The sequence below is a fragment of the Electrophorus electricus genome, chromosome 9 (genome assembly GCF_013358815.1).
Source record: "Electrophorus electricus isolate fEleEle1 chromosome 9, fEleEle1.pri, whole genome shotgun sequence".
Taxonomy (NCBI): domain Eukaryota; kingdom Metazoa; phylum Chordata; class Actinopteri; order Gymnotiformes; family Gymnotidae; genus Electrophorus; species Electrophorus electricus.
Genome location: NC_049543.1, coordinates 5,497,804 through 5,523,453, shown reverse-complemented (window position 1 = coordinate 5,523,453; position 25,650 = coordinate 5,497,804). Strand labels below are relative to the sequence as shown.

Sequence of the window (25,650 nt, the reverse complement as noted above, 5' to 3'; positions counted from 1 at the left end):
CATTTAAATTAATACATTTTAACATATTCCCTAGTCTGTAAAATACATTGCAGATGTAGCTAGCTAACCCGGTTAGGTTACCAGGATACGAATAAGCGCCGATGTTGTTTTCATTTCTCGGCAGCTAGTAACTTACTAAGATTCTAACGTTATGTATGTTTTATAAAGGGACTTTTTATTAGCTAAGGGCTCTTTTAACAGATGGCTTTGTTTCTTATAAGTAGATAGAATCTAGAAAAAAATGCTGTGTTTTTCTTTCGGACCACACATATTAAACAATTGGCTTCAGTGCAACGAGTGCCCCAACTAAGAGCCAAACGGTAAAGTTCTCGGAAGGAGACGGAAATACTAGCTAACTACCCATTGCTCTAACATGGCAAGAGTTCTTGCGTCCAAAATGGGATTCACTTCCCTGCGAAGGACACAAGCCAGGACATTCCGTGTCAGAATTGTTACGGCGGACGCCGACTTGGAGTTTGGCTGCGAGGTGAGTAGTTAGCTAACTGTTTCCCTAGCAAGTGCTCAATCCTGGTTATAGGGTGATGCTATGTGAATGATGCTTTTATAAACAGTTGTCTTTCACTGTTCCCAAAGTCAAAATACTTTTTAGAAGTTGGATTCTAATGTCACTTGTTATGGTATTCATAGTTTTGTGTGTGTTCGGGTGTTTGAAAACGTGTTCTAAAAATTTCGTAAATGCAGGAGTGTCTTCTAAAGCCTTGCTGTGAGCAGGACAACGTCAGACTAGTTTGCTTGTAATTTGAATAATCATCTTTTTCTGGGAACTTCGTTTTTTTTGTTTGTTTGTTTTTTGTTTTTTTTTTTGTTTTTACACATGCCACTTGCTTCTGGAATAAGTATCATTTACACATAACCTGCCACGTGCCTTTTTAGTTAGTAAACCTATTCCTGATTGTGAGGTTTTTTTTTTAAACTCAAATGACAGGAAGCAAGTGGCTCATGACCAACAAATGCTTTTGATTTAGCTGGAAACAGATGGTGGAAAATGCTGTGCACCAGAATGAGTTCCTCTCTCACTGGGCAGTTCTGTCCCTCTCCTCATGACCCGGTCCGTCTGTCCAGTTTTCTGTTTACTGTCTCTTGCCTCTTTGTCTCATCTTTACTCAGGGCTGTCCCGGTCATGACAGAAATAGGTCTGCTTAAGGACTGCTGTTCCTGGGCACAGTTTAAGCTTGTTCTTGCACTTTAAGTTGTCAGTTTGTTCTGTCTAGCTAAAAAATCTTTAGTGAAGGACTTTGTATAGGTTTTTTAGAGTTTGTAGTTTGCAGCTGCTAGGCTAAATGTAAATGGTCCAGTGAACCTTTACTGTCAGACAAGGTGCTTAGTAGCAGCACTTTGGAGAGGTGGAAACCAGCTACATTTGTTGATTGGAGAGCTCAGAAATGTTCCTTTAGCCCACATTCAGTCCTGTCGGTTGGAATGAAGCTTTGATTTCTCTAGTCAGTGTACTCGGCAGCTGATGCCCCAGGCTTCACCTATTTAACATCTGAGCTTTTAATTTGCAATAAATGCTATTGTTGTAATCCTTATCATCTCTGGCTATGTTCGAAATAGTATGCTACATACTGTACACTGCATACTGCACTCAGTATATATTGTATACTACAGACTGATCCCTGTAGCAGCATGCAATACATGACAGGATGCAATACACCATGAAGATAGCTCTGGCCACGTACTGGAATATTTGGTGAGAGTAGTACATCATCTGGGTATCTTTCGTGTACTGGAAAATGTATTTTGGTCACATACTGCACATGACATACTGATTTGGGGCCCAGTCAGTATGCGAGTGTTATGTAGTAGGCTATTACAAACATTTGTATTATGTAGTAGGCTATTACAGGCTATTCCTGTTTGAGCAGGACAAGGATCACCTGTTCTGGATTTTGTAATCACTTGTAGTTAACCTACCTGTAAAACTTACTGATTGTTCACTTTGTCACACCTGACTCCTAGCAAAAGAGAGGGTGGAAAATCAATAGCACCTGGACCTTGAGGGTTGTAATTTGAATACCTGTATTCTATGACACAAATGAATGCTGTGCTATGAAGGAGCACCTGCTGTATGGTCTGGATATCCTCTACTTGGTGTTGGCTCACTCTCACGTTCCGGATGTTCTAAAGGTAACCACTTGATGGCAGCGTGTCTTCAGAAATGTGGGTACTGCTATTCTCTCCCCCCCCCCCCCACACACACAGTTGTGGTTTGGTGTTTACCCTCCTTTTGGAGACTAGCGAGAATGACATGGCAGTCATTTCAAATTCCAGCATACTCGTCTCTAAGCCATAGTTTTCATGCTGTTTTGCTACTGGGAAGCCATGTTTGAATATTTATGTGTTGCCATGATGGAGCATCTGCTAAACTAAGTGCACAGAGGCTGGGGGCATTATTGAGCTTATCTTAGCACGGAAGCATGGAACTCTGCCCTGGTACCAGAGGGAACAAATGAGCATTGTTTGGGATAGCGTCCTTATAGCCTCCTTCCCTGCCTCACCCTCCCCAAGAGTGAAGGCTCTAGCCTTGCAGGAGGTGTTGGGTGGTAGTTGGGTGTGCGGTAGCTAGCTAATGTGAATGTAATTAAGGCGACACCAAGAGGCTGTGTGCTCAGACTGTGCTGCTGGGTGGGAATATCAGCCTCACATGGAAGATGAATTGATTTTATCAAGTTCATTTTTTTCGTTTTCCAACCAGAGTGCATCTACCTCTGAGGAAGAGCGAGTGACGTAGATTAAGGGTGTGTGCGTGTTTGTGTGTCTACGCGTGAGACCACATGTATAAATGTGCTTTTAAGCAAGGCATCTCATCAGACATGTAAGATAAAGGCCTAAATTAATCTGGTTGCTCAACAAATTGAACTGTGATTGTGTGTATAGGAGCTTTTTTAGCTGGACAGATCTTAAATGTAGGCTGTTGGTGAAATGGCTGATTAGAAAATAATGCAGTTTTTAAACCAGAAGAACTGCATTCATTACATATTTTAAAAATGTTAATAATATTTCTTTATTGCATTGGAAAAGTTTTTATTGTTCTACCATGACCATTGCAGTCTTAGTCCTTTATTAAACAGTAATAACAAATGTATAATTTCATCTGATGTTTTTGCTGTAGAAACAAAGTAAGTTTGTAATTCTGCTTGGTATGATACTGTGTGGACCATGAATACATATCTGGAGCTTAACTTAATTGCAGATTTCCCCAAATGATTCAGCCCTAGCTTGGTGTCATTGGAGAATGTCTGTGCACCCTGGACTCCTCATCTGTAAGTTGCAGCCTGTTTGACATGTTCTGCGTGCAGAGTTCTGCTTGGCTACTGAGGCTTTGATTACCTTAAAAAAAGGGAAAAAAGAGGGAGGCACCATTAACTTTCATGAGCTGCAGTAAACATATTTCTTCAATCACTAGGTGCTGTTTTAGGAGGAAAGCCCATGGAAAGATAATACTGCCGAGTTAGTTTGGGTCCCATAAGGCCCACTGTATTACGCATTATTTATTTTTCTGATGCGCTGCTGAATTTCCACATGGGTTTCCAAATTTAAAGTGTTTCATAATCAGATGTGATTGGATCAGTGTGCAGACATGTGCTTGCCGGAGGGGCTTGCAAATGCACTTGCTGTCTCTTTCTGTGTGTGTGTGTGTGTGTGTGTGTGTGTGTGTGTGTGTGTGTGTGTGTGTGTGTGTGTATGCGTGTATGCACGCTTGAAATCAGCTTCAGCTTCACCTGCCTGTGTTTGCCCTTGGAGGCAACCCATTAATGTCCGTAGGAGAAACATCAGCATGCTTAATTGGTTGGACTCTGGATGGCACGCTGACAGACACCCTCATACATAACCAGTAGGCCAGATAAATTCGCACCTCGATGAACACCTGTCAGTGTGCTGTTGATGAAGTTCTGATGCAGTACCGCTGAGGTCCCAAAGCTCTATGCCTGCCTGGTTTACTTGAGCCTGGGACATGCGGGCATGAACTTTTGTTTCCTCAGTTCAACAGTTGCAGTGGTTATTAGCACTGGTGTGCTACCCTGTAGCAGCAAAGTCCTGCAGCCTGCAGCACAAGCCTGACGTGGTAACTGTATTAAATATGAGTCACGTTACTGCCCATTTTTACCAGCTGTAGGTTTTCACAATAGGAGAAAGCTAGACTAATTACTATTCCGTTGTGACTCTCCAGGTTCTTTAGTTATATTTTGTGCAAGAATTGGTCTATGATTTCTATCAATTTCACACCCTGTAGGTTATTCTTTTTCTCTCAGGTTTGCTTTTTGAAGGAGAAACCAAGGCAGTCTGAACAATTGAATCTGACCTTGGTTAGAGTAATTGCTTTCTAGTATAGGCTAACAAAGCAGTGTAAAACTTCTCTCTTGCCTGTTCTCTTTCAACACTACCCGGTGCAGTCAATATTTGAAAGTGTGGAGAGCGATTCGGATCCTGTTTGGATTATTGTTTTTATTGTCCGTGTTCCACATTCCAGTCACATTTCTGCATTCAGTTGTTGTTGTTTTTTTTAATAATTCATAATACCAAAAATGATTTGTCAAAGAATCATTATGAAATCAAACTGATGTGAGATCAGAACTGAATGTGTGTCCTCTCTGACTTGCAGGTGAAGTGCAAAGGGAGGGACCTGTTTGACCTGGTGTGCAGGACCCTGGGGCTCCGGGAGACCTGGTTCTTTGGCCTCCAGTACACCATCAAAGACACTATGGCATGGCTCAAGATGGACAAGAGGGTAACGGAACTGCTAGGCTTATGTAATTGGCCATATAGAAGCAAACATCTTGTTGCTTTTTCCAGGCTCTCCTGACCCGTTCATTTTGGTTTTAATTTTAATTTTTTGACTCATTAAGATATAAAATCTCCATAATAAACAACCTGTATCTGTTCTGCTGGAAGGTTTTGGACCAGGATGTGCCTAAAGAGGAGCCCCTTGTGTTGAACTTCCTGGCAAAGTTTTACCCTGAAAATGCAGAGGAAGAACTGGTTCAGGACATCACCCAGCACCTCTTCTTCCTGCAGGTGAGAAACACCCTGGACTACTACAGCCATTACACCAACTAAACACCAATTAAACTGTCACTACAGCCATTGTACCAACTAAACACCAATTAAACTGTCACTATCGCTATTGCACCAACTAAACACCAATTAAACTGTCACTACAGCTATTATATCGATTAAACACTCATTAAAATGAGTTACCAATTAACCTATTACTGCAGCTATTACACTAGTTAAGCTATGATTACAGCTATTGCCCTATCAGTACAACTAACTACTAAAACATCAGGACACCAACTTTAAAATATCAATACAACAGCTGCTGTTTGGAAAGTAACAGAGCAGCCACAGACACAGTGATAAATTGTGACTTTCAAAAAGTAAATATAGATAAAACTAGTAAACTGACAGCTTAATCCACTGAAGTATTTCTTCTCGATGGGGATACCAGTTTTATCTCCTAGATGGCCCATCAGCTTTTGTTAGACTGAATAATTTAAGACAGTCTGTTAGTTTTAGCTTACTTATTATCTCACTCGCAAAACAACAGCTGAGACTCATCAGCTAGCTTCCCTTGTCACAGAGTGCTCGCCTCATTGATCTCCAGGGCTTTTAGCTGCATATTCAAAGCCTTCCCTTATAAAACTTTGTGCCAAACCCTTGAGAGCAAATTCTAGATCTCTCTCTGTGAATGTCCATGAACTCGCCCACTCCTCATACTGAATGTATCTCCCTGGCCACTGTATGCTGTTCTACAGAGTGGCCTGTGATGGAGTAAACATCACAGAGATCTCCGAGATCACGTTCGGCTCACATCAAAGCACCAAGACACGCACGCAAACATCTCAGTGTTGTGAAGTGCACGGTCTTAGGCTGGGCTCCTGAAGCATGTGTGCAGTTTGTTTGAGTGGTCTGCGCCAGGCGGACACGCAGATCCGTACGGAAACCAACTTCTTATGCTCCGATAGCCTCAGCTGAGGGCAGCTCTGCTTTCCAAGCGACACAGTTTGAGAGATGAGTGGAGAGGAGGGTTTTCCCATTTGTCGCCAAGTCACCCGGGGCTTTAAATACCTCAAGGTGCTTTCGCTTCAAAAGCTGCTCCCACAGGTAATTCTGAGTTACCGGCACTTCTTTGGTGATGCCCATCTTCTGGTTTTTAAGAGAATGTCAGTACGGATTTGTCCGTTAAGTGTACTGAACCATCATTTTAATGAGAAGTTTTTCCTCAGTGTTGCAAGTTACTTTGGGTTTTCTTTTCACTTCTTCACCATTGTTTTGTCCCACTGTATTCTACCATGAGAAATCAATGCAGTGCACATCAGAGCCTGACCCTGTCACTTAGCAGCAGGGAATACCACCCTTTCCCCCCTTTCTCTCTCTCTCTCTCTCTCTCTCTCTCTCTCTCTCTCTCTCGCTCTCTCTCTCTCTCTCTCTCTCTCTCTCTCTCTCCCTCTCTCTCTCCCTCGCTCTCTCTCTCGCGCTCTCTCTCTCGCTCTCTCTCTCGCTCTCTCGCTCTCTCTCTCTCTCTCTCGCTCTCTCTCTCTCTCGCTCTCTCGCTCTCTCTCTCTCTCTCTCTCGCTCTCTCTCTCTCTCTCTCTCGCTCTCTCTCTCTCTCTCGCTCTCTCTCTCTCCCTCGCTCTCTCTCTCGCTCTCTCTCTCGCTCTCTCTCTCTCTCTCTCGCGCTCTCTCTCTCACTCTCTCGCTCGCTCTCTCTCTCCCTCGCTCTCTCCCTCGCTCTCTCTCTCGCTCTCTCTCTCGCTCTCTCTCGCTCTCTCTCGCTCTCTCGCTCTCTCTCTCTCTCTCGGTCGGGCCTTCCCTCTTCAACTCTCTCTAGAGAGGAAGGTTTGTTAGTCTCACCATTGATCAGAGTTTGTCAATTATCCATTATGTTTCCCTACACTGACTGCAGTGCCACTCTTTTAACCTGACTTCCTGATGTAAGTATATTCAGTTCCCTTGTGCTTCACTGATGGCTGCTGCACACTCAATAGAGCAGCAGTACTTTAGCACCTCATATTGCGTCCTGTCGTCACACCTTTACGTCTTCAAATTTCAACTTGTTCTGATCAATGTATCGTTAAATTTAGGGTTGAGTGCGATCTACCAGGTGCCAAGTTATAAGTATTTTAATCCCGACAGAGGCATTCCCATAGTGATGGCATTCTCCCTCACTCCCTGGCCATATACCTGCAACGTGTGCGTTTGATGCCTCCTCTTTTTCTGGATCCTTTCTTATCAGAAAAGGCCACTCTTCCCTGTGTCACACTCTCAAGTTGTCAGCTGGTCTAACTGCTCACTAGCAGAGCCATTTTGGACAGCCATCAAGACCCCTAAATATACATGTCAGAACTGTAGTGAAGCACACAAGGGTTCCTGAAAAACAAGACAATTCAGTCCTTCATCAGCTGTAAGCAAAGTGATTCTGAAGTTGTAGGAGGAGGAACCTGTTTGTGTTTTTTTTTATATATATATATATATATATATATATATATATATATATATATATAAAGGTAATTAAACCATAAAGTTCATTCCATAGAGTTGTTTGTCTTTGAGTTTCCATAGCAACAACTGACAGTGCAAATACATATGTCTTTAATGCAGTGTCCATTAGCATTAAAATGCTTTGCCACAGGAAACAACAAATCCTTATTCTGATCGTTCAAAGGTGTTCAACAGAACAATCAGCGAGTCTTCTCTTGGTTTCTCTCATGTAAACCTGATTACAGCTCTTGCAAGAAACAGAGTAGACATCTCCTGCAGGATAACAGATGATCTGTTTGTACTGGTTATTTTAGTGGCTGTGTTAAATTTACATGCAGCACATCTTGAGTGGTTGTTATCTGTCATTTATCTGTCATTTATCTCACTCTCGATGAGCATGTCTTTAATGTTTTTGTCTTGTCTGTGGAAGATCAGTGGAGGATCCTTTAAATGGGAATGCGGTCTGTGCATCGTCCTGGAGGATTCTGAAGTGTTGAAGCATAATGGCAAATATTTGTTGGATGATAAGTGAACACAATGTGCTCAAGTCTTAATAGCTGTGAGTAAGAGATGGAGCTTTTGCAGTTGCCTGGTGTAGTGGGCAGCAACCTCCACTGGATCCCTTCTTTCTTCTCCAGACTGCTCCTTTGCTGTGGTTCATAAGTTGGGTATAATCTGACCCACGGTCAGACCCTGGCTTCTTGCAGCACAGACTATGGTGACAGGATTGCAGTTTCATTCATTGCTTCGAGCACCTTCGCTCTCCCCCCCACAGTGGGTCTTCTCTTAGAAAACTTCACTGGTTCATTCATCCATCCATTCATGCATCCATTCATTCATCTGGGAATAGGAGCATATTGATACTATTCAAGAACCAGTGTGTATTTGGGAGCCTTTTCTCTGTAGCAGAATATAGAGCTTGCTTCTCCCTGCTTACCTGCTTTACTTCCCAATCCCTCCTGGGATCCATTAAGCAGCCTGGGGGCTACCGCTACACGTCTTTCGTTTCAGAGACGGTGTCTATGCTGAAATATTCTGGAATATTCTGAATTTTTTATTTTTGTATAAATGATATCTGGATAAAGGAGGAAGCAGAGTGAAAAGCCTTCCATCGCCACTGCTCTTGCTAGGTATTATCATCATTTGAAATGCTTGGCTTCATGTTGTGGTCCCTCTCAGTGCGTTTTTAAACCTCTCACTGTGCTGTCCTGGGTTCTGGAACGCAGGTCAAGAAGAAGATTCTGGAAGAAGAGGTCTACTGCCCCCCCGAAGCCTCAGTACTGCTGGCTTCATATGCCGTCCAAGCTAAGGTCAGGACCCCCCAAAGAACATTCTGCATGTTTCAGCCCCCTTTTTGTTTCTTTGTAACTTTCATTCTCCCTTTCCACTTCTCTTCTTCTCTCTGTCATTTGTAGCCTTTTTGTAATTTCCTCGCAATGTGGTTCCAAGGTTCACACTATTCCTCTCCCTCTCACTTCTGTTGTGGACACGAAAGAGTTCTCCTCACGGGATGTGTGCCTGATTTGACAGTGGAAGGGCTCAAAGAGCAGGCGATTTATCTCAAAGCCTCGACTAAGTGCAGGCGCATCACCTTGTGCCAATTTGGAGCTTTTTCTCCCGTGATGCTGTCTGCTTCTCTCTCCCCCCTGCCTCTCTCTTCCTACCACAGACTACTGGCGCTTAAGCCTCCAATCAAACACGCGGTCCAAACAGCTCTCACTCTTCCATTGTTCTCACTTGCTCTCTCTCACGCAGTCTCTGTCTTAGTATCCCCACTCCCTCTCTGTCAGTCCTCGTCTTCCTGTCGTCGTCCCCCGCCCCCCGCGTGTCTGTCTGTGGTCAGTGAGATCAGGCACGGGTGCTGTACCGAGCCAAGAATCAGCTCAAACTTCAGTTTGGTTTTGCTGCACCTCTTCCTTTATTCGTCCACGTCGGCCAGCCAGGTGAGAGGAGTAGGGCGGGCTGCTCCATGGTGTGCCTCGTTTACAGAGTAACTCGAGACCGACCATTGCTCAGCATTTTAGGTTTGGACCTGCAGCAGAATGCACCGAAGGTATCGATTTATCAGAGGAAGTGCAAGTATTTGACAGGCAGGGGCCTCGGATGTCGGTTTACCCATGTGGAATGGTGGAAACAACATGGTAGATGCCCCTGTCCACCTCCCATTACACACAGTCTTGACAGGGTAGCACTGGACTGGGTGGATGCCAGAGAGCACTGAGAAAGCGTGACCAGGAGAGAGGAGGACAGAGAAGAGCAGGCAGGAGGTGTGGGAGATGAGGGGAAGACTTCCACAGGCAGAAGACGAAAGGGAAAGACTGACGTCTCCGTTTTACAAGATAGCAACACTTTTCTTCAGCATTCTTTCTCTCTCCTTCGTCCCTCTCCCTCCTCATCCCTCCCTCCCACAACAGTCCATGTACCTTAAGCAATGGAACGGTGAGCCCAGTCTTGCTGATTTGACCCTGTATTCTTCCACGGTGGATTTGAACTGTGACCGTGAGACAGTGGTACTTTGCCTTCAGAAGTGATTCCTGTTTCATACAGCTTCTCTGCCAGCACCCCTTTCTCCTTCTGTCGCCCACTGCGCGTGGTTGCCTCATGCCCCTACGGTGTTGCACACGGCTGTGCCGCGTTTATTTGGCACGTTCTCTTAGCAACCAGCACTTTAAGCCTTCGTTTCTTCACGCCGCTGAAGCTGCCGGTTTCACCGTGCCAGCTCGGTTCCTCGGGGGCCCCCTGTTTCACGTTCATAATTAAGACCGAGAGCAGCAGTTTGTTACCGATTGTTTTGGGCTTTAGTGCGCTCAGTCACACATGCGTAATAAAATCCCATATAAATTACAACAGAACACTTTCTGGCAGTTTGTTTTTTGTTTTTTAAAAGAGAGGATGGAAAATGGTTATGGGTTGAACATATGAGGGTGAGATTGCCGCCTAGTTGTTAGGAAGATGGTTCCTTCTTTATTTACGTCCAGGTGTCTCAAGTGTTGCTTTGATGTTTTGGCTTGTGCCTTCAGTATGGAGATTATCATCCCAATGTCCACAAACCAGGCTTTCTGGCCCAGGAGGAGCTTTTACCAAAGAGGGTAAGTGCATAGAACCTTTTCTCTAATAAAGTATCTTCTAATTAGGGATGTATGATGAGGGCAACACCATATTGTGATTATATTACTACATATGGATATACCCTGCGGTTTGGGTAGAGAATTAGCTGTTTTAATTTCAGTAGAATAATTTCTGTTTGTTGGATGATCAACACCCACAGAACACTGTTCAGGACACCCAAAGCACACAATAAATAAATACTTTAATAAGATACAGGGCTTCAACAACGTTCAATAGATTTGCATATTGCGGCCTTTTGTGATATCAGTATTGCCGAGGTCAGTACTGCAATAATGATTAATAATTGATATATTGTGCAGCACTAAGTTCGAATCAGCCTGCAATGCAGCTTCTGACATGCAAACTGCACTGATTCTCAGTGGTAGCCAGACTGAGTAACATTGGTCGTTTGCTACTGTGAGCGCTCCAGTCATTTATACTGCATGAGCGGGATGTCTAATGGTTTATTGGATATGTGTTGATTGGACTTGAATGACTTCAGCAGTCCTGGCACTGTGAATGGCACAAGTCCTGCTCCTCTCTCGGCTGTGACTGAGCTGAGCTCTCTGCTGTCCAGGTGATTAATCTCTACCAGATGACTGCTGAAATGTGGGAAGAGAGAATCACTGTCTGCTACGCTGAGCACAGAGGCAGGACCAGGTATGAAAGACAGAGATGCGCGCGCGCCCGTGCACACACACACACACACACTCACACACACACACAGACACACAATGCCTGACCTGCATGTCTGAACCTCTTTCTGGATTGAGAGTCCTCAGTTTTCAAGATGTTGAAAGTACCCATCGCCTTTGCAGCTTTTTACTATGCTACAAGGAGCAGCAGACTGGTCCAGTGCAGTGTGCGCCCGTTTCCATATCAGGCACGCACGCACGCACGCACGCACGCACGCTGCTTGATTTGGTGTGACAGAGTGCTGGGTGAGGTGCTGGGTGAGCCCATGGCTCTTTCTTGTTTGGCGAACATGCTGATCTAGAATCAGTGCTCACGTGGCAAAACCCCCAGTACTACTTCACTGGGGAAGCATTCCACAGCAAGAGAGCAGGCGTGCTTGCTGGTAGCTGACTGAAGAAGAGTGCGTGTTCTTTCACAGTGTGTGTTTGAGAAAATTCCCTGGTGCTAAGAAACTGCTTATGACCTGAAAAGTTTGTTCAGCAACTTGTCTTTCATACCATCTCATTTTAGATTCCTGCACTTTGCAAGCTAAAATTTTCCTCATTAAGGTTTTGGTGGCGAATAGATTCTGTTTGTGTGCATAACCTCTCACGTTCTTTCTGCCCCCCTCTCTCGCTCTCTCTGTCTCATTCCTTTTTTTTGTTTCTTCTCTCCTTCATTCGTTGCAGGGATGAGGCAGAGATTGAGTATTTAAAAATAGCCCAGGATCTGGAGATGTATGGGGTCAATTACTTTTTCATTAGGGTAAGAACAGCGCTTCCTCTGCATACATGTAATGACGGCTACGTGCTGTTCCTCAGGATCGGCCCACTGTAGTCATTACAGCCTCGCTGTGCGGGCGAGCCGCTTCTCTTAATGTTGACCTAATCTCCAACGCTTTCGATCACCACACGCGCGCACTGTACATGTGGGAGAAATCCATGAAGCAGAAATGTAGGACAGGGTTCTGCTACTGGGCCCTGGCTGAACAACGTCTAGGATTTTTATGTCTGCCGTTAGCCAGCTGTGCATTTTATTTATTTAGCATTCAAAGTTGCCATGACCTTTTCATGCTTCAGAAAGCAACCTGTTGTGCCACTGCGGAGGTTTAATGTCTCTATGAAGTACATGTGCTTGATTTATGTCTGGCAGAATAAGAAGGGCACAGACCTGCTGCTGGGCGTGGACGCCCTGGGCCTGCACATTTATGATCCCGACAACAAACTGACGCCCAAGATCTCCTTCCCCTGGAACGAGATTCGCAACATCTCCTACAGTGACAGAGAGGTGCGTGTATAGCCTGCCAGGCTGCAGGACAGGACGCTCCACTCACGTTCTCCTGCAGTGCCAGTCAGCGAGACGTAGGGTAGTTTTCCCCTTCGGTGGCTGGTTTGTCCGTTGGTCCCCTGGACATTAAATGACTCTGTCACACTGGCGTTGCGGGCAATGTTATCGATTCATTCACAGCCTCTTACAGCAGGAGCTGGTGAATCCCAGAGCAGTCAGAACAGGGAGTGGTCTCCTCTCATCCGTCCCCCATCAGCTCGGGACGGTAAACGTGCCACCCTGCAGTAACTGCTTAAGAGCCATTTGATATTCAAGCCCGTGTCTCTCTCATCTTGTGAGGTCTAGCACTGACTGTGTGGCAAGAATTCCCTCATGGTGTTTTGTGTCTCCTTGTGTCCACAGTTTGCTATTAAGCCTCTGGACAAGAAAGCGGATGTCTTCAAATTCAACTCCTCTAAACTGCGGGTTAACAAGCTGGTGAGTCCCTTTAGCTGAACTGACGCAGCGAGTTGGGCACTCGCAGAACATGGAGAGAACGTTTCTATGGTGTGGATTAAAGCCAGCCCTGGGTCATGTTTCAAAGTTGTTGCAAATTCTCCACAGAAAATCCCTCTTGGTCTAGAGCATAATCTGTGGTTAATCTCTGCCTGGGAATCATGCCCAGAAAGGGCAGTCTAATCCCAAATGGAATTTGTCGGAGGACAAGCCGACTTGAGTGGCTGGCTGCTGAGGTGCGTTCTCCTGTCTCGTGCTCTGAGATTCTGCAGCTGTGCATCGGGAACCACGACCTGTTCATGCGGAGACGTAAGGTGGACTCGCTGGAGGTGCAGCAGATGAAGGCCCAGGCCCGCGAGGAGAAGGCTCGCAAACAGGTGGGTGAGGCATGGAGAGGGAGATGAGGAGGAGAGAGAGGGAGAGAAGGAGCATGAGATGGGCAGAGAGGGAGGGAGAGAAGGAGATTGTGTGGTGTATGCATAGGGGCTTGCTGTGCGAGGAATAAATGGGATACGAATGAGAAACGTCTGGATGCATACTCATGACCAGGACGGTGCTTTCAGGACACTGCAGAAAAGAACCCGGCCTCGGGCTGCATCTCTGGAAAGGTTTGTCCTCTTTAATAGACCACCTTGGCTTTATTGAGTCAGAGTGGCATTATGAAATTGAAAGCGAATCCCCCATAGATCTGTGTCATGTCGGTATAAAGGGCACCTTCGGTATTGACTCCTCACTGCTGCCCTGAGCTGTGCTGTCTGGGTTTAACGTTTGTGATGCAGTCATTCATGCTGAAGCACATGTTCTCCAATAAAGCTGTATAGATTTCCATCTCTGTGTCCTTCATTCCTTCTGTCACTCTCTTACTGTTTTGTACTTGCGTGCTCGCTCTCTCTCTCTCGCTCTCTCTCTCTATCTCTCGCTCTCTCTCGCTCTCTCTCTCTATCTCTGTGTGTGCAGATGGAGAGGCAGAGGCTGGACAGAGAGAAGCGGCTGCGGGAGGAGGCTGAGAGGGCTCGTGACGAGCTCGAGCGAAGACTCATCCAGCTGCAGGACGAGGCTCTCATGGCCAACGAAGCTCTGGTGAGATGGTTGGCGCTTCCCACAGAGCCAGACTCTAAAGACTCTATAGCCCCCATCTCGCACCCCTCTGAGCCTACCTGCCGACAGGTGTGGTCATGCTTTGCTAAAGGGAACACGCTTGGACAGAGCGCGCGATGGTATCTGCTCCACTGGTGATGGCTCAACAGGGCTTTTGAACGTTCCTGAAATGTTCATTTGCACTGGCTCATGGACTTCGTACTGCACTTTTCTTTCCAAGTCCCGAGTCTGTCCTGAGTCTGACTGAGGCTGGATGCTAGATGCATTCTCGCTTTCTTTGCGTGTGTGTTTGTTCTCCCTCCTTCTCAGCTGCGTTCGGAGGAGACTGCTGACCTGCTGGCAGAGAAGGCTCAGATCGCAGAGGAAGAGGCCAAGCTGCTGGCTCAGAAAGCAGCTGAGGCTGAGCAGGAGATCCAGCGGATTAAGGTGAGTGTGTGTGTGTGTCGGGGGGGGCTGGCCTGTGAGCAGTCTGGGTCATTTGGAGAAATAACAGTTATCAGTCTAATAGCTACCCTCGCGTTACAAGGGTTGAAATTGATCTTCACACGGGCTGTAGTTATGCCCTGTGTAAACCCCTTACAAGGCTGTATTTTCAGGAGGGAGCATTGCTAGCTGAGGTCTTTGGGTGAGCTAGAGAACGCTGCAGTTTTAACGGGGATGGCGTTTAAAGGTAACGGCGATCCGCAGTGAGGAGGAGAAGCGGCTGATCGAACAGAAGAAGCTGGAGGCCGAGATGCTCGCTCTCAAAATGGCAGAAGAATCGGAGCGGAGGTGTGTCTGCACACACTAACACGGTCTTGTGTTACTGTTCTTGTCGGGTACATCCTCTAACTTTAACTTTAGTGTTTTGCTATAGGTAAATAATGCTATGTTCACAGCTATCCCTGATGGTGATCAGATATATAGAAATCGTTTGGCTTTCTGAATTTTAATAAAAGCATTGTCCCCCTTTGCAGACCAGTCAAAAAGTGCGGGTTTTCCGATCATCATGGGGTCACCATAAAGTAATAAATACAAGATCACACTCATTCCCACCCGCCAGAACACACACACTCTCAGCTAGGGAGTCGATACATTCTGGTGAAGCCACCCTGCACATAATCACATATGGCTGATAACTAAGGCTCAAGAGAAGCACGTTAATATTATTACTTAATTCCCATAGTTTCTCAGCCCCTGATTAAAAATGAGCCTAGGCTAAAATAAAATTTATATCGGTGAGTCATCATTGGCACTGCAGTTTATCATAAGATCAGGCTTAATTCATGTCTGGGAAACTGGCCCATAAAGTTTACCCCTATTTCATTACTGTTTACAGCATACTCAATGAAGAAAAATGAGGAACTGTCACCTCATCCTTTTCACATGCTTACCGGTGCGTTGGCTGTCCAAAATACAAAATTCAGAATACAAAGAAAGTAAATAAGCTTGCACTCAACCAGCAAATGAGCAGGTTTTTCACTCACTGCAGGCTGTTTTACTCGCCTTCAGTGGGCGATGTGTAATAATTTGGTGAAAAACCAGTTCTTTCACACATCCAAGAATTGGTCAAAGATATGCAGCTAAATCTTGTAAAACTCGTATTACTCGTATTCGTTCGCTTTCAGTTGATGAAGGGAGGTGTCTACCTGATGGCCCCATTGAGGAGCTTGTGATGTTGTGGTTTCTGTGATCTGAGTGGGCTGGGCTCTGTGTGAAGCGCTGATGGTTTGGCACGGGGTATTTAACATCTCATCCTGTGTAGAATCACAATTACGTAAACCTCATAACTCATAATTACTCATATTTATCTGTGCTCAATGGGACACATTGGACAGATATGATGACCACTAAAGACTCGACTATCAGAACATAAGCGCTGTATCAGGAGAAAGGACCTTAACATGCCACTGGCCATTTTATAGAGTCCAGTAGCAATATTCAAGCCCATAAATGTACTGGTGTAGAAACAGTTACATGTGGAAGAAGAGGTTGGTCTTCAACAATAGGATCTTCAAACAGGAAGCTTGTGGAGTCATACTTTAGATACCAGTGATGTATGGTGAGTTTAACCTTACATGCATTTTGCATTAGATAATTTAGGAATTGGAATCTCCCCTCTTTTGAAGCTTTTCACTGGAGAACGAGGAAATGCATATGCGTACAGATTTGTATTTTGTTGCATTGAACTCCTCTTCACCTGGATCAGTGTCGGTGTCGGTTCAACTCAACATAGCCATGTGACGTTGAGAAATTAAAGCGACACCTGTATGCACCAATTCTGAATGGCATCGAAGAAGGTGCGAGCCTTAACGCAGCTCCCTACAATACATAAAAAAAGGATGTAAGCAGCAATAATCTCTTGCACACAAGTTTGTTGAGTGTTGGTCTCTGTGCTTTTGTTGTATTCTGTTTACGCACCCTCATTGACTTACTCCCACAGTTCTGCAGTGTGTGTTCTGTAAGTCACGTGAGTGTCCCTTGCGAACTAGGGCAGATGGCTGTAATGGGGAACAGAGTTTTCGGCCTGGAACAGTTGGCAAGCACAATCAAGTCTAAATGGTGTCAGCTCTAAACGGTTTCCTTGGAGATTTGCTCACTATTTCCTTTTAACTAAGTCATATTGACGCTAAAGCCCCTTCCCCCACCAAACAAACATTGACATAAGCTAGACAGAAACATTTGCTGTACAAACATACATTTGCTAACCAACTAGTTAAAAGTAAAAAGTGTTTTTTTTTTTTTGTTTTTTTTTTTCTTTTAAGTAATTTAAAGCTAAATAAAGAAGAAAAATATAATTTATGTATATACTGAATGAGAATTTTCATAAACACAGATAAAATTGAAAATATCCTAGCAGGTGCCAAGTCACCGAATTGTCCAGTGCTGTTGCCATTGATGGTGTGGCTGTGCACACACCCCAGCTGTTAAGCCTGGATATCCTCCTTCACTGTACACTTCACTAGAGACTCCTCATCTCTCACCAAATCTGCTTCCTTTCATCGCTTTAATATCACCCCTTTTTCTGAATATTAATGATGCTAACACTAGTCCATGTCTTCATTAGCTCTCATAGTGACTACTGTAGTTACTACTGTAACTTCTTTTGAAGGTCTTCCTACTAAATAACTGAACAGTCAGAACTCTGCCGCTGGAGTACTGACACAGACTTGCTCATGTTCCTCTTGATCTTTACCAGTTACCCTGGTTTACCTGTCTCGTCCTATATGGGATATAAACCCTCTTTATAGAGTCATCGTCCTGCTTATTCAGCTTAATATTCAAGTTATCCGGAAGGCCTGTCCAATTTCGTTCATTTAACCTCTCCATGGGCTCATGAAGCTGAATGTAATAAAGGAATGGAACAGGCTTTAAGGTGCCATTGGGTGTTTCCCCAAGTGAAAATGGGAATGTTAGAAATGTACTGAAAAGAGGTGGTTTGTATGTAACGCCCAGCACTTGAGTCCTCTTATCTTCACGTGCACAGCAAGATCTCAGTGACATGGCTTGTGCTCCTCGCTTCTCAGCTGCGCGTGCCGTTTGGACAGCCTGCTCTCAGTTCTCTCAATCTCTGCTCTACTCTCTGTGCCCTCCTTCACCTGCATGCCCATCACTGCATTTCCTTCCTGCCGTGATGTCATAGCGCACATTTCATCTGCCTGCACTTTTAAGACTTTTACACTTAAATTTGCGTAAGCCACACAAAAGTTGATAAGTTGCCAGAAGTGTCGGATTTAATCATGGAATTAGCTTGAGTGAAAAGCACAATTATCTATGCTATCTGCGCGCACATAACAAAGCAGCCTGTAATGTTCTCATACGGCAGACTTTCCCACAGCATAATATATAATCCCCATCAAAATGACCTGATTTCATCTTTGTAGGCAGAATCCCAAGCTTATAAGCTCTTAATCGTCTTAAAACTGACTCCGAGGTGTTAATGTGCAGCACTGCAGTATGGTGGGACTCCATTCTGGCCCAGCCATGTGAGCGCTCCTGCGTGCTTCACTCCCGCCCTGAAGGTTTAAGGCCTCTGCGAGGCTCAGAGAGGGTAGGCCAAGGGGGCCAGCGCCTCACGCTCCCCCCTCTCTCTCTCCACAGAGCCAAAGAAGCCGAGCAGCTGAAACAGGACCTGCAAGAGGCCCGGGAGTCGGAGCGGCGAGCCAAGCACAAGCTTCTGGAGATCACCAGCAAGTCTGCCTACCCGGTACCCGCGCTTCCCCCTGGTTAGCACACACTGCCGCCCGGTGCCGGCGGCTGTCACTCTGGTGTGACGGGATGCTTTGAAGCCACTTAGACGTGCCCGGGGAAGGAGTGGTGTGTGCGTGCATGCGTGCGTGTGTGTGCGGTCCTGTGGGAGTGGCGGGTTTTACACTAGCTCAGTTCAGTTTCTCCACTCTCTCACGTATTTGTCGCCGCGCCCACCTTTGAGGTGTCACCAGCTGCCACAGCTGCCTTTTTGTCTCTCGTTTCTGGGACAATAGTAGAAGACGGGGGCTTCCAGTCCCGCACTGCATCCTGCAGCCTTATCAGCAGAGAGCCGACTAGATAAGACGGAACAGGTGCTCTGCGGATAGAGCCGATGGCGGTCGCCCTTTTTCAAACTACACGGCACTGTTTAAACCGGCCACCCGGTGCAATTGAAACTGCATGCGAGAAAGCTGAATATGAATCAGAGAGCATCTGTATTCGTGGGGGGATAGCGTGCATTACTCTGGTGTCACGAGCCACACCCGAGATTTGAATTTTCTAGAAGAAAGAAAAGGAATAGGTGTCTCTTCATTTTCTTGATAAAAGTGGTTAAAGAGAAAATGTAAATATGGCGCCCAATAGATGAGTTCCCCCCGCTCTGTTACACCAGAGCTGATCGTTCTTGATCTCTGCGCTTGGAAGCTTGCTACCGCCTCGCTGATCTTCACACGCTCAACACGCTGCACGGGCACCTAATTACAAGACGGCCGAGGGCGAGGCGAGGCAGAGGTGATGCCTCCTTTAAGACATCTGCCCTCGGACCAACGAGGATGTGGGTTCTTTAATGTACATTGCATAACAAGACATTGCACACTGAGTGATGTGGATCGCAGCTTGGCGGCACCATGCGTTCATCTCCTCAGTAATGCGTGGTTAAATATGACCCAACAAAGCTCTCTAGGTTTTTGATGCTTTGTGAGTGCTGGGTGAGACTTGTGTATATACCCTTGGCACTTGCTCCTGTTTCTCCATTTGTTGTGCTCTGTGGGCTCCTGCCCTAACAACGATGTGTGTTTTTAAACTGTTTTATCAGAGACCTGAGTCTGTGTTCAGCTGCTTCTTGTGTTTTTAATGTGTTTGACTTTTGTGTAGGGTGTTTTTCTCCTGTCTGAGTGTGGTGTTTTTTTTGTTTTTTTTTTCCCTCTCTCTCTCTCTCTCTCTCTGTCCTCCCCTCTTCCAGGTCAGATCACTCTCTCCTGGCTCTCTTCCTCCTGACCTCCCCAACCTGAGCTTCAGTACAGAGTGCCTGAGCTTTGACTTCAAAGACACGGACATGAAGCGCCTGTCTATGGAGATCGAGAAGGAGAAGTGAGTAGGGTGGGCCCTGCCTCATTTACCCTGCCCCGCCTCACCAGCACTCCTGAGAAATCTGCTCCGATGTTGAGCTTTGTTTCATCTTGGGCACAGGCTAATTCGCTCTTTTTAGTTGCTTCTCTTCGTTTGTCATCTTCTGTTTACTTGTCTTTGTTGTGTAATGTGGTGTTTGCAGAGACGGGATATGCAGTTTTTTGATGATGGTTGTGTATCCGCCATTGCTTTTGCAAAGTTCCTGAAGCGCTTATTAGTTTTAGTTTGTTGTTTTTGGAGTGTCACTGTGTGCATGTGTCTGCTTGTCAGGGTCGAGTACATGGAGAAGAGCAAGCACCTGCAGGAGCAGCTCAACGAGCTGAAGACGGAGATAGAGTCTCTGAAGCTGAAGGAACGTGAGACGCATCTGGACATCCTCCACAACGAGAACACTGAGAGAGGCACCAGCAAGCAGAGCAACTTCAAAAAGGTACGCTAGCCCAGCCCGCCAGCCCTGGGCTGCAGAACTCCGCAACGGAGTTTGCTCATGTGGTCCAACCTGGAGTCATGAGTGCTTGTGATAAAGCAGGCCATGGCGTTCATACATTGGTGATAATTGATACTAACAAATCAGTCAAGGATGCACAATATATATCACTTGTTAATGGATACTTCAGTGCTGACTTTATAATGATACTCATAGGAAAAGGGCTGCAATATGCAAATGAAACCTTCAGGTAAGTGTTTGTGTGCTGTGAGTGCCCTGCCAGGTATCGGGCATTCCAGGTGAGTGCATGATGTGTGGGTGAGTTGATGAATCACAGCATTTGCTCAGTCCAACAAAGGCATAGAACATTTGGTTAAAATACCAACATGAAGGTGCCTGTAAAGTGAACCATACAGGAAGTATAAATGGTAATCTATATTTCACCTTTTGAAAGTGACAACATTTGCAAGTAACATTTATAAAAACAAACAAACCTAGTCACTCTTTTATTTCCATTCCAGTGTGCTGGAACACGGAGCCAATACATCACAAATTATGTCATTTCCCAGGTGCTCATGCACTGTATCATGGGTAAATAGTCAGTACATAGGAACTAAGCCAGCATCCTGAGAATTTTGTTAGGTCTCTGTGGAGGAAGGTGTACCTAAAGATGGTTACTGAGCTACCACTGGTGGATCGCTGTCAGTATATTCTGGGTGTTGAGTTGTCTTGCGACCTGTGTTTTTCATGTGCAGTCATTTTTAAGGTTGTAAATGTTGCGGAACCTTTGCACTTCACTCTCCCAGCCTCGCCCAGACCCAGGCAGAAGACCGAGACTGGAGTTGTTCATTTTTTCAGTGAATACTATTTGCTTGGCGGGATGGGCCGGGCGTTGTTTGAGTCTTGAAGCCCAATCTGTTGGCATTTTTTTTCGTGTTGTAATCCAATGCTTGGCAGGCTCAATTAAATCTAACAAGGTACACCTGGATTTCAAAACTCAGGAACTGCTTTTTAATAATTCCGTGCAGGACCAACTTTCCTGAATCCAAGATTAGGAATGCTCTGGGAAAAATGTCATTTTTGGCTCTCAGTTCAGTAAGGAAAGAGCAGAGCAGACAACCTCTACAAAGAAGAACCACCTACAACTTGGAAACCACACTATTACAGACAGTGTAGCCAATGTTTGTGATTTGTATTTTTTAGAAGCAATTATAAACTGTAATGTCAGTCTGGTATGGTGAACATCAGAACATCATGGTTAGGCAGTCATTTGGAACTGCTGCATCAGGGCTGTGGGATGTTCTCCCCCATGGATGAGTTCACATGGGTCAGAGCCACTGTAGAAGTCATTCCACACTTGCTGCCTGCACGCCAGTTGTTAGTTGTTTTATTTCACGGTTTGTAAAAATTCTTTGCTTTCATTATCTCTTTAATGAAATCAGGTAATATAAATCAGATGTTTCCTTAACTCCAGAGCAATAAACAAATTAAAATCTGCATTCTTTCTTCCTGTAATTCAAACTGTTAATCAGAATTTACCAGTAATTAAAATATTTTAATTTTGAGCTGCACTAATTGATTGCAGGGTGTGTGTGTGTGTGTGTGTGTGTGTGTGTGTGTGTGTGTGTGTGTGTGTGTGTGTGTGTGTGTGTGTGTGTGTGTGTGTGTGTGTGTGTGTGTGTGTGTGTGGGGAGAGTTTCACTGCAGCTGTGCCGGAGAGAAGGTAGCAGTGCAGCTGGTGGGTCAGACTCGCCGCTACTAGCTGTTGTTTGCCGTTATCCAGTCTAAATTGGCAGCCCCCCACTCCCTTTGGCCCATGGTGGGCTAGCAGTGGGCGTCCACTCTGCCATCACCAGCTTCATTTCTAATCTGACCTGAGCAGGCAGGTGAAGACTGGGCCTTGGGCGCTGCAGTAGGCCCCTGCTGCCGGTTCAGCTCGGATTGTTGGCACGATTAATAGGTGTGAACATACTCTCTTGTTTCGCACCGTTTTCTGCCGCTTAACGGTAGTCCGGGGGAGAGGGCCAGAGGGGGAGGGGAAGCCTCTCTGTCTAGAGGCACGAGCCGTGCTGGGTGAGAGGCACTCAGCCCGTGGGCCCCAGCCACATCCGCTCACTGGTCCCGGAGCCTCGCGTTATGCCGCTGCCTTTTAGAAATAGCCACAACCATCGGGTAGTACCGCACAGCAGCGGGGAAAAAGAGCTGGCCTGTGCAACCGCACCATATCCCAGAAATCGCACGCACATGCCTTTCAGCTGCATTCATCAGAATTCTCAGTGGTTTATCAGCGATTGAGAAGGGAGATGGAGACCCCCTCCGTGTGGTCTGTTTCTTTCAAGCTCAGGTCCTTTACCGGATGCCTGGGATCCTCAGAGTCCAGTGTAGTATTTTAGCTGTTCCCAGGATTGCACTCTTTTTGGATGTTCCTGGTATCTGTTGCCATTAATGCTTCAAGTTTGGGGGGTTACAGCCTCATATATCATTTTTTTTTTTTTTTACTTTGTTTTCTCTCCCTGTCCAACTTGTCTTTCAATGACACCCTCCATTACAGGGTATTGATTGTCATCAGAGAGATGCGTGAACGGTGCTCGGAATGTACGGAGTGCACGGGCAAATCTGTGGAAATCAGACAAATGGATTGCTGCATGCGCTGACGCTCCCACTCGCTAAACCCCTCATCAGTCACGGCCTTGATGTTGCTCTATGTGAAATGCCATGGCATCTCTTGTCAGTGCAGAGAATCGGAAGAAATCCATGTATGATAACTCATTAAATTCGGAACAAATGCTCTGAGAGTGGGAAGTGACGTTGCAGAACCACTGACTGTCAGTGATCAGTAACAGATGTGTTCCAGAGACCCATTATTTCATTTATTGGATAATTGTTGTATCAGTTGGGTAGATGATGGAGAGAAATGGAGCTCGTCTTCCATGTTGTTTTACTGAAATACCTTTCAAGACGTACTTCAGTAGTAATGCGTTTTAAAAGCTTACTAATTCCAGTATGTAGTGAAACACCTTATTTCTCTGCAGTGCAACCGATTTGCTCTGCTTGCAGATACAGTGCTAGGGGAAAAAACCCAACTCCGTTATGGGAAAATTTTGCTTCTGAACACAATCCAGCATAAACTGACATGGTTAAAGGCTTTTGTTGACTGTTCACATAATTACTCAGGGAGTTGAAAAGAACTGCCGCAGCTCCAGCTGTCTGTGAACCTCTCCTTGGCACTTCAGGAATTAGGCGACGAGTAGTGAAACATGCTGATTTCAGTTCATGACATTTTAAAGCTTAGTTTGAGAATTTTATTTACACATTTGTCCTTATCAGAACATCTTTTATTTTAATTCAAAGGGTTACTTTATATAGTGTTTTTAGAAAATGTCCTAACATGACATCACTGATTGATTTTTTTTCTTTCTTTTTCTCTTCAGTTGCTACATTGTGTGTGTGGGGTGGGGTGGGGGGGTATAGGATGGCCTGTTGATCTGTCATATTTCCTCTCCACAGCAGACGCTACAGAGTGCAAAGTCAAGAGTGGCCTTCTTTGAGGAGTTGTAGCTGCCAAGACTACGCGCACACGGCCTGGATTACCTTCTGTGTGTGTGTGTGTGTGTGTGTGTGTGTGTGTGTGTGTGTGTGTGTGTCTGTACGTGTACTAGCAAGGCTGAGTTTGCTCTCTGAATTACATTCCTGGTCATCAGTGACCTTTGACCCTAACTCAGCTCTGATCCACAGTTTGGGCACTTCACCTGCTAGAATGTGTGTGGTTAAAGTGCACATTAAGTAGCCTCCTGCCAGTGGCATGGAAAATCCTTAAACACAGCTAGATAAAAGGTTTTGATACACACACACACACACACACACACACGCGCAAGAACATTCATGCATGTGGTCATGCTCTCTGCAAACAGACCATTAAGCTCAGTAGTTCTTTGAACTATAACCCATATGAAGGAACATGCTGCCTTGCACACTACCCTATAATGGACCCAGTCCCCTTTCCCATAATTCCATGGGGGAACAATTCTGCTCTCTCCCAAGTTTGTTTTTCTTCTGTGAGGTGCACTGTGCTTTTATCATTCTGTGTCGCTTTGTTTTTGGGATTGAATTAAGCTTCAGGTTTCCATTACTGCTAAAAGGATGGTGTAGCCAATATTTATGACCTTCTCGAAAGGAGATTTATCTGGAAGAAACATTACATACTGGGAGAGAAATGTTTTGGGACTATGTAACACTACAAAAGCCTCAATCAGTATGTTTTTTTTTAAACTGGTTATTTTTTGTCATCAGTTACAAAACCATTTTTCATGTTACTTGTTAAGTAGACGAGAGCAGCTGTTCTTGATCTGTTTGTGCCATGTGGATGTCGGATTGGTCATTCTTTATCCAAAAGTTCTAGCTCCTGTTTTGTACAGTCTTACTGCTGCACTCTGTGTGCACAGTAGGTCAAGTCAGGATAACAGAAGGCAGTATTTGTGCCTTTAAAAAAACAAACTGATTGGGGCTTTCAGTTGAAAGCCTTTGGGATTATGAATGGAATTCTTTTTTTTTTTTAATATAAAAAGTATACTTTTTGTCATTGTATACAGTGACGCTTTGTACAGTTTGTATATATTTTTGGAGAATAATGTTTTGTGTGGATAAATATGTGAATAAATGAATATGCATTAGAGCCTCTAGCAATGCTTGCTTTTTTTTTTTTTTTTTTGGCTGTACTGGTGTGTCAGGGTGCTCAGTGTGTCGATGTTTGCATGTTTTGTTTTTGTGTATGTATGTCTTGCACTGAAAGCAGAGATCCTTTAGTGTAAGACAGTGGTGGCCTGGCACATATCTTTGAATATGTAATGTCTCCAAGAATTTGACGGGGGGGAACCCTACATTTGTAAGATCCACAGTGTCTCATTTTGGATTATTTCTAAATTGAAAAGTGTGGCGGCAGGTCGCCTTCCTGTGTTATGGCAGCATAACTACTATGTAAAAATTGTGGCCGTTTCTACTGAGACTGAGTTGTTCAGGTAAATGAGGCACCATCTAGAAGCCTTTGTTTAGCTTTTACAAGTTCTTCTAATTCCTTATAACATGAGTGTGTACTTTGTATGCAAATATTTGATGGAATTTTCCTGGTGTAGTTATACAAGATATGGGAAAACAGGCTTGCTATGCAAGCCCCCATACCCTATGGCCAAATTTATGTGGACATGGATTAATGAATTCAAATGTTTTAGCTGCACCCCTTACTTACAGCTATAAAAAAAAAAAAAAAGTAAATGGGCATCCAAACTCCGTAGCCAATTATGGGCATTGTAGTGAGTCATACTGAAGAGCTCAGACTTTAAACATGGCTCTGTGAAAGGATGTCATCCTTGCCACAAGTTGGCTTATGACATTTCTCTTCTGGTCTTCTCTGGTCAACTCTAAGTGTTATTCTGCAACAGAAGTGTCTCAGAGCACATGGTAAACCACGCCGTTCCACAGAACGG

At 45.0% G+C, this 25,650-nt stretch overlaps 1 protein-coding gene across 5 annotated transcripts; it reads left to right on the top strand.

Moving 5' to 3' along the window:
- The first annotated feature begins 347 nt into the window (after nt 1–347).
- Nucleotides 348–24,849, top strand: nf2a (neurofibromin 2a (merlin)). Of its 5 annotated transcripts, none has more exons than XM_027010605.2 (17): nt 348–487; nt 4,625–4,750; nt 4,915–5,037; nt 8,730–8,813; nt 10,524–10,592; nt 11,189–11,271; nt 11,976–12,051; nt 12,439–12,573; nt 12,976–13,050; nt 13,341–13,445; nt 14,026–14,148; nt 14,476–14,592; nt 14,837–14,937; nt 18,247–18,352; nt 19,577–19,704; nt 20,014–20,173; nt 23,678–24,849. In XM_027010605.2, the coding sequence occupies exons 1-17, from the start codon at nt 374–376 to the stop codon at nt 23,726–23,728; spliced, it is 1,776 nt and encodes a 591-aa protein (XP_026866406.2). In that variant the 5' UTR covers nt 348–373; the 3' UTR covers nt 23,729–24,849. The 5 variants fall into 5 exon arrangements, with proteins under 5 accessions (XP_026866406.2, XP_026866405.2, XP_026866404.2 ...); XM_027010604.2 differs by having other exon boundaries at nt 13,332–13,445; nt 23,681–24,849; XM_027010603.2 differs by having other exon boundaries at nt 13,332–13,445.
- Nucleotides 24,850–25,650: the final 801 nt, after the last annotated feature.

Excerpts from the sequence above, each read along its gene's own strand:
- nf2a (XM_027010603.2), top strand. The coding sequence starts at position 374 with ATGGCAAGAGTTCTTGCGTCCAAAATGGGATTCACTTCCCTGCGAAGG. Across the intron at positions 14,149-14,475 it reads TCATGGCCAACGAAGCTCTG|CTGCGTTCGGAGGAGACTGC; the intron begins GTGAGATGGTTG and ends CCTCCTTCTCAG. Across the intron at positions 20,174-23,677 it reads AGCAGAGCAACTTCAAAAAG|CAGACGCTACAGAGTGCAAA; the intron begins GTACGCTAGCCC and ends TCCTCTCCACAG.